General features: G+C 34.9%; 1 protein-coding gene across 1 annotated transcript; it reads left to right on the forward strand.

Annotated features, from left to right (window-relative positions):
• Window positions 1-589: 589 nt before the first annotated feature.
• On the forward strand, window positions 590-1471 carry LOC123657169 (pollen-specific leucine-rich repeat extensin-like protein 3). Its single transcript, XM_045592744.1, has one exon. The coding sequence runs from the start codon at window positions 590-592 to the stop codon at window positions 1469-1471; it is 882 nt and encodes a 293-aa protein (XP_045448700.1).
• The last annotated feature ends 7986 nt before the right edge of the window (window positions 1472-9457 follow it).

The following is a 9457-nucleotide window of genomic DNA, read 5'->3' on the forward strand; positions in this document are numbered from 1 at the left end:
GAAGCGCCGGAGATTACACTTCCGGGTCTCTCAATGACAATAATAAAAGCCAACTGTAGCAACTTATCTACACTGATTTTAACATCATCTACTCCGGTCGAGTCGTCAGTTTAAGAAATGTAGTGAACTACCAACAACAATTTATTTGCATTTAAATTGCTATAATACATGTCCGTAATTATTATTATACGCATTGCTTCGAACAAATCTATTCAACTAAGGACGAATCTCTTATTTATTACTAAACAAATAACTATAAATCACATTTCAAATAGTCTACAGGAGCCAGGACGTAACAGATGAATGCTTATAAGAATGCATATTCCTTTACATTCGCTTGTAACACGTTCACTGCGAAACGATTAACACTCCGTACGATCCTTCTTGTAATTTATCTTGGTCTTGTTAAGCGTTGAAAAATATTACTAAGCTAAAAGGCTTCACAAATTACTTGCGCTACCATTATCGTTTTGTTATTTTTGTATGTATTTGAACAAACATACTTTCACTCGTTAATGTTTAAAACTTAGTTATTCGTATATGCGATGTATTAAATATTTTTCTTTTTTTCGTTTTCAGATTAATCAAGATGGAATATACAATCCTGTTATCAGCGCTCGTACTTTTCGCCGCTTTGTATCGAACTGAAAGCGCCCCTTCAAGAAGATCACGAGCCATTTCAACGCCCGAAACGGTTTCAGAACGAGAAAGCAAACTCGAAGATGTCTTTAAAGAGGGTACAACATCAGCTCCGGAGCCTACCAATAGGAGAAATAAGGCTCTCAACTTATTTGGAGGATATTTCCCATCTTATTTGTCTTCCGGTCTAGATTACATGGAAGACGATGATGATGACGTTACATTCTCCGTGAATGATGATCATTTAGACGATGATGATATTTCACGGACCATTCCTTCAAAACGCCGTCAACAGAATAAGAAAAAGAATGGAAGTGGTAACACCTTTCCCAATGATAATCTAAATTCTCTCCAATACGATAATTCCCCTATCTTTTACATCAGATTGCCACCCACCCCATACATGTTTGTACCAGGTTTGGGTTATGTGTCACAGCCTCCAACTCTTGGACCCGCGATGCCACCAATGATGCCTCAGGTTCCTCAACAAGTATCAGATCCTTTTATCAACCTACCCATAGACTTTGTATCTAACGGAAAACCAACAGGAGTTTACCAATGGAGCGGATCTTCTGGTTTTCCACCAGCACCTCAAATGTCAGTTGATCCATTCGGGTATGGACCATCTCAACCCATGCCACCAGTACATCGCCCAAGTTACAGCTCACCCTCGTACTCAAAACCAAAACCACAATCTGTTTCAAGTAATTCAAAGATCACCAATCTTAAGGGACCATACGTTTTTAATGGTAAACCCGGCGATAGTGTATACGTGCTTCGGGACACCTACAACTCTATATACTCTGATGCTCTTCAAAATTTCTATCCTTAAATATTTCATGGACTCGTATCAATAGGAAATAATGATGGCTCGTATCGAGTCGCAGTATGCTTAGAAGTTTTCTAAACGTCACAAGACAGTATCCACCCATTTCCTTAGTTCTAAGCGTACCTACACGTGCTTATAAACATAATATTTGTGTAATCATAAATACACAGTTACTCATTTAAAATAATAAAAATATTTATCTAAATGTCCTTTGTCATACTCGTATGTACCGAATTAATTAAGTACAAGTTTAGTAAGAAATAATAAATTAATAAGTACCTACTACATCAGTTAAGACATGATTGTGTATTATTAATGATAATTAAGTATACTTTAATTTGAATTTTTTGCTCAACGCTCATTCCATTTATCATTAATATTTAGTTTGTAGTTGCCCGATATGAGCGACAAAAACGACAAGAACTTTAGATACGCAATGCATACGACGTAATATGCTCACAATATGTAACTAAGTTAGTAAATTAACGTGACCACAGACTAAATATGACAAAATTATGTAGATATACGACGAGTACTATAATGACTATTTAATGATTTATTGTCACGTCATGTAGCTTTATTCCGTTGCTCATGTAAGACTATTGCAATTTCATACCTGATATAAATTTTTTAAATAATTCTAGTAAACATAAAATACTTTAAAATTTTAATTAAAAATTAATGAACATGTTTATTTTGTACCTCTTTTACGTAAACTGTAACTCTAAACCTTCTCGGTGAGTTATTGTCATTTTAGTAAACGTATAACAAATGCAACAAAAATATGTATAGCTAATTTAAGTATTTTAAAAGTAATTTTAAAAAATGTGATGAATCAATAGTAAAAGGATATATTTGTTAATAAACATTGATACAATTAAATTTTTAATCATTGTAATTTGGCTGATATCAATATGTCTACTTTTTAAAGTTTATTGAAACACACAGATAAGACTTTCTAGCCTAGGATTTAGTCACGTTAGTGTTTAAAAATAATCATTTTATAGTAATTTAAGATGTATTTATTTTATTATTTAATTTATTCTTTTAGAAATTAAGCTTTGTAAAATTTAAAATGAAAACATTCCGTCCCCTAATTATTTAATAAAATTAAATTAAACCAATTATTTAGGTATAAATCAAGTATGATTGTGCTTATTAAATTGTCAAAACAATGTCTTATTTATAAGAACAAATTGTCAAACCAAGAAGTTAAAAATTATGATGTTAAAATCGATCATAAATCAACTCTTATATGAAGTTTAAATTAATTCTCTTATATTTGAATGCTCAATTGTGTATATAAAATACACATATTCTATTTATTCCGTCCAATGTGCTAATTTTTTTTTAATTACATTATAATTGTTCGGTTTTTAATGTATGAAAGAAAATACTCTAAAAATAATTATTTATTTACACATAGGTACATTAAATATTGTAATATGAAGGCTCAAGCGGTCTAAGAATATAGTCTTTTACATTATAAGCTTCGAATAGGATAACAATAGGTAGTAAGATATAATTTTATAGCTAATTATTAAAATTCTTCTTTAAATAAAAATATAATGAATGAATAACCTTTGTTTTATTTTACCTATTAATTATAAGTTTTGTTAGGTTCATGTCTTGAAATGAACCGAGATGATGACATCCAACTGCTGGCTTTGAAATACACAGACCGAAGGCGGGCAGCAGCCAGTAATGCGGTCACCAACCCGCCTGCCCAGCGTGGTGACTATGGGCAAAACACATGAGTTCACGTTATTTTTGGCGTAAACTTGTGGAGGCCTATGTCCAGCAGTGGACTGTATAGGCTGTAATGATATGATGACGAGGATGTAATGTTTTAATAAAATATTTTTGGTTGAAATTTAGAATAGTTTGGCCCGTAGACCATTTTGAGGTATAAGTCAATGTCCGTTAGATTCCTCCCAAATAAAAAAAAAAAAGTAATAGAGTGTACTTAAGACCGTATGGTAGATACATTAGCTTGTGTTGCGAGTTATGAGAGACCAGACGCGGTAAAGCTTTAGATTAGGTAAAACCGAATTTCGGGACCGTGGGGGGATGGGGGGGAGAGGGTGGGGAACGCTACCCCTGGTACCACTATTACACCTCGGAACCCCATGGTTATGGAGATATCCATGGTTAAAGTTTTGAGGTTAGAAGAAGAATTTCGAAAGATAGAGGAACGCTTGGCTCCGGCGCTGCGGGAAGTGCAGCCCTTCCGCCCTTGCGTGCGAAAGCACGCTCACTTATGCTCCGTTTCGCAGCGGAGCTCCTCTACGCATTCGTTCGCGCGCTTTCGCACGGCGGGCGAGGGCTGCCCTCCCTCCGCGCCTCCGCGGCACAAAAAAAACACTCTAGGGGTAGGACAGACCAAGACCACGTGGACAGTGGGGTGCTCCGATTCGGTTTTGGGTATTTTTCGAATTTCTAAACCTATATTCTAGCACGCAATGTTACTAATTTTATTAGAATATTATGTCTGACGCGTTATTTTGTTTAAAAGTGTCGTTTTGTCACACAATGCAAACAGTACGAGCTCAAAGGTATTATAATAGCTTTAAATTCTTCTTCTAACCTCAAAACTTTAACCATGGACATCTCCATAACCATGGGGTTTTGAGGTGTGACAGTGTTACCTTGTATAGATTCCCCTACACCCTCCACCCTCCACACCCAAAAAAACCCCATAATTCGGTTTTTCTAATTCGGTTTTACCTAATCTAGATCTTAGCCCCAGACGCTCGCGCAAAAATTCGTGCCAAACGATTCTAAATCCAACCCTAATATTTCTTTTTATTCGATGGGTCTAATAGCAAGTTGGCTATTATTCGTTATATTAGTGCACATTATTCGGCGTCTCACGCGATGCACATTATCAATAAGAGTAAACGTGATCTGAAAACGATCCATTGTTATTCGAATTAGCCGCTCTGAGAACGATTATATACGAAGGTGGACGAAGTGCACGTAAGTTTGACGAACTGCCTTCATTACTTTCTTCAACAAATTTGCTAGCATTGCTCTGGTCTAAGTCTATATATAATGAAATATCAAACCAAACTACAAAAAACAAAGAGTATATTATAAAGGTACCAAACTAAACTAAAAGCAAATATCAGCTGTTAAATGGGCTGTCAAATAAAGCAGTGCTGCAAACTCAAAGTTGTAAAACTCTAAAAAACACGAAGAAAGTTACAAAAAGAAGCAAAACGAAACAGTTACAAAAATTAAGGTTAGATAAATAATTATTCTGTTATTATTGGTTTATAAAAACAGTTTTGTAAAATGTTTTTTTAACCGACTTCCAAAAAAGGAGGAGGTTCTCAATTCGACTGTATTTTTTTTTTTTTTTTTTTTTTTTTTATGTATGTTACATCAGAACTTTTGACCGGGTGGACCGATTTCGACAAATTTTGTTTTAATCGAAAGGTTTTGTGTGCCAATTGGTCCCATTTAAATTTATTTGAGATCTAACAACTACTTTTCGAGTTATATCTAATAATGCGTTTTTACTTGACGCTTTTTTCGTCGACCTACGTTGTATTATACCGCATAACTTTCTACTGGATGTATCGATTTTGATAATTCTTTTTTTGTTGGAAAGGGGATATCCCTAGTTTGGTACCGTGATAAGGAAACCAGAATCTGATGATGGGATCCCAGAGAAATCGAGGGAAACTCTCGAAAATCCGTAATAACTTTTTACTGGGTGTACCGATTTTGATAATTTTTAATTTAATCGAAAGCTGATGTTTATCATGTGGTCACATATAAATTTTATCGAGATCTGATTACTACTTTTTGAGTAATCTTTGATAACGCGTAGTTGCTTGACTATTTTTTAGTCGATCTACGTTGTATTACTTGTCGATGTAATTGAAGTCGGTTTTTTTTTTCGTTTGCGAGCAAACACAATTATTTTTTGTATATTTTTATACAACTAGAGTGGCAATCAAGCGTACTGAATCGGATGTGGTTGTCAGGTATTTTCAAAAATGTTCATAATGTATTCAGCCTGTAACGTCCCATTTCTGGAAATGGGCCTCTTTCTCCATGTAGGCGAAGGATTGGAGCTTAATTCACAACTCCCCTCCACTGCGGGTTCGCGGATATATTTTCTACTATGAGTAACGATCGCTATCAGGTATTTATGATAACAACTGGGAGCGACGGCTTAACGTGCTTGTACCTAACTAGGAGACCCACAAGGACTAACAACCAGACTGGAAATACATATTTGCACAAACACAAATATCCACTGCCAGCGGGAATCGAACCCGCAAACGTCGGTGTTTTAGGCGTCGCCGATACGGCACACGCACCATTACACCAGAGTGGTTTTTTAGTTAATGGAAATAATGCAGCCTTCTCACCCACAGCTGCAGGCTGGGTTTCGAAATGGCGACATCACCGTAGACTATATTCACGTTGTTCGGCAGGTTATACAAAAGACTAAAGCTACAACATGCATCATGTGAAAAATCAAAAATAAAAAACAACTGGGTTGATATTTTTCATATATTTTATTTATGTTTCTCGTAAGATTATTAAACACTTTTTTTTTTCAAAATCAAGTCGATGTGTCTTGACACACTATAGGCCTCTTTGATATCGCTAGTAGCGCTGCGTTGTGGCAAACTCAGGTAACACATGGGAGTTTGAGTGCGATCAGCTGTACGGCCTTCCAAGTACACTCTGTCCTTCGTACCGTAAGATCTAAGTTCATTTGAAAAATAATCGGTTCTTATTGGAAAGAAAAGAGGTAAATCAGGAAAACGCACACAGTAAATTTATAGTGTTTTGTAATTAAAAGTTACTAATCTTAAAGAGACGAACAGGAAGATAGCACAATAAAAATGTAGGTAGAATCAAATATAATATATGTAAGTAATAAAATTCCATTTTATTTAGATTTCTCTTGCTTTATAATAATAATTATTGTAATTCTCTTGTTCGTTTTCTTTCGACTTTTAAAAGATTCTAAATCATCATCATCATCATCATTGGCCTTAGTTCGTCTATTGCAGACGATTTAGACAGTGCTAGACAGACACTATGTTACCTAGGACACTCTTCAGGAAAACACAGAGTTGCCTAAGCTTTGCGCCACCCTCTCGACCTCACTGGCTAGGCCTATAGGAACGACGAATCGATACGTGCTCCAGTTCGGCTGCAAGAGTCTTTCGCATTTTAGAGCTATGCCACGAATGCTTAACGGATACCCCATTCCAGGTTTCAAATGAAGTTTTCCTTCTCCAGGACCCTGATGATTTTGAGCCAGGTTTATCCCTCGGTCGCCTTTTACGGCCCCCACGAGAAGAAAGGGGGTGGTGCTATACTACTCGGCCGACACCACACGGCATAAAAGATTCAAAAAAATATTTTGCATAATTTTTGTTAAAACCTTTTAAATAAGTTTTTTTTAATGAAATATAATATCACCTATCACTCCACTTCAGCCTATCGTAGTTTACTTTTGGACATAGGCGTTTGCCAACACGCCACGGCCTAAGTGTTTGTAAACGCAGTGTGGGACGCTCTCTGGCGTGCGACAAACAAAAGTGAGATTAGCTACATTTCCTATAACTAATAGGTACTACAGACAATGTGTTAAAGTTGCATAAAAATGATGCGACTGATGTCCGAAAGACAAGACTGACAATTAGTTATACAGTGATACAAATATTATTTAATGTACAAATATTATAAAAATAATAATTATTATTATTACAAATGAATGAGTTTTAGTTTGTGTTGGCTAGGTATACTTTTTTTTAAAAAAATCAGGCATGTATGTATAAACTAAAAAGGCATACAAAGTTAAGCGGTGAAGTGCAGTTGCCAGTGTTGCCAACTTTTTATGAAGTAAAATCTGTACTAGGTCAATAAAAATCCGTATAAATTCCGTATGTCTATAATATTTAATATAAAGAGGAAGAACAAACAAGATACTAAAAATTAATACCTACTAATATAGACAATTTATAGAAAAACCTTAATCTAAAAAGATTATTAACTTAGTATAATCTATACATATAAATAAATTTTAATATAAAAATAGCAGTTGCAAAACAAAAACACAAGATGTTATTAATGTTATTTAAGTACGTTTTAGTTTACATAAAAAAGATATGTCTAATGTTATTTTATGCCAAAATTAAAAGACATTTAATGCCAAAGATTTGACCTATTTAAAATCATACATTGCTTTCGTGTTCATTTTTTTTTATAATTGATGAATTTACCTCGAAATCAAAACAGTCTGCGCTGCCTAACAATTGTTTAGTATATAGCAGACCCTCTATTGTTTCAGTAGATAACTGGTTTCGTTGTTTCGTTTTTATAATATTGATAGCTGAGAAAATGCTTTCCACAGCTGCACTGGAATGTGGCAAATTTAGCAACGAAGTAAAAAATTTTGATAGTTGTGGATACAGCAAATTTCCATCAGCAGGATTCACGGTCGTGATAATTCTCTGCCAATACTTTTCCATATCTTCGTTTGTAGCTGCTTTTATCTTGGGATCATTTCTTAAATCTCTCCATTCTGTATCTAGCGCTTGCATATTTTCTTGTTCTACTAAATTTGGAAAGTGAAGCGCCATCTGTACTATTGACTCTATTCTGCGTGATGCCACTACTTCGGGGCTTAAAAATTCCAGGCCTTTAACTACCTCGTTCCCAAAATCATAGCGCATTTTCATTTGTCTTGCAGCTTCGATATAAAAATCAAGACATTTCAGTTTAAACGTTTTAACGTTGTCGTCAGTAAGATTCGAATCTGATAAATGAACAGCTACTTTAGTTCCCAAATAAATATTTTCGATCGATTTAAAATTTCGGGGGTTTTCGTTGTTAACATTTTTAAGTTCAGTTCTTGATAAATATGAATCATTCATATAACAATCTAATAGGTTACGGTATGTTCTGCATATGGTCTCGTGTAACTTGTGTATTTGTGGGTGTTCGGACTGCATAGTTTTATTAATATTGGTAAATATTTCCAGAGAGAACTCTAAAAATTCTAAATACAATTTATTGTAGGGGTTTTTCAACATATGCAAAATTGTTTCTGCTGATTTCAGTCTATCAGAAAAGGCTGCTTCTGTAAATAATAATATGAGGGCTTCATATTGTTCCAAAATACGTGAAACAGCTGCACGAAGTGAGAGCCACCTAGTTTGGCTTTGGTGTAATAGCTTATGGGGCTTTAAATCAACATATTCTTGAAATTCTTTTAAAGTTGCTATTCTTTTAGGACTGTTACTAATATAGTTGTAAACGTCTCTCATTAAATCTTCCGGTTCCCTGGGCAGTTTTAGGCAGGCGTATGATGCGCACAGGTGAAAGGAATGACAAATATATTTAACAACATATAAGTGTGGTATATCCGATTTAAATCTAGTGAGGAGAGAATTCACACTACCCATCATTGTGTTAGCGCCATCGGCAGCATATCCTATCATGTTGTCCTTATATGAAATTGCATTGTCATTAAAAAAAGTTATTATATGCTCGTAGAGCTTTTGGGCAGTGGCATCGTGGAGAGGGATTAAGCCTAAGAAGGCATCAATAACTTTACCGTCTTTAAAAAATCTCGCTATCATGCAAAGATGTTTTATACAGCCCCTATCTGTACTTTCGTCCAATAGCAGCGAAAATGTATTTAATCTTAAATGTTGTATAATTTGGTCTTTAGCGTATGCGCCTGTGACTGATTTAATTATCGCAGTAGTTTTAGTTCTTCCACACATAATTTTTTTTGCAATCTCCGAATCAGAGAATATTCTTTTAATTAATTTCGGAAGGTGTTCCATAGCGTTCATAGATATGTTATGCTCGGCCACAAAAGTTGATATCAGTATTTCGCCTTCTTTCACACGGTCCATGTCTTCTTTTTTATATACAAAAGAAGACATAGATTGTTGTGAGGTACTAGGAGTGGCATTCTGATGTTTTGCCGTTTTACTATGTTTG

This window comes from Melitaea cinxia, chromosome 10 (assembly GCF_905220565.1).
Source record: "Melitaea cinxia chromosome 10, ilMelCinx1.1, whole genome shotgun sequence".
Taxonomy (NCBI): Eukaryota; Metazoa; Arthropoda; class Insecta; order Lepidoptera; family Nymphalidae; genus Melitaea; species Melitaea cinxia.

Bases quoted from the DNA above. Each gene is read 5' to 3' on its own strand.
- LOC123657169 (XM_045592744.1), top strand. From the start codon at position 590: ATGGAATATACAATCCTGTTATCAGCGCTCGTACTTTTCGCCGCTTTG.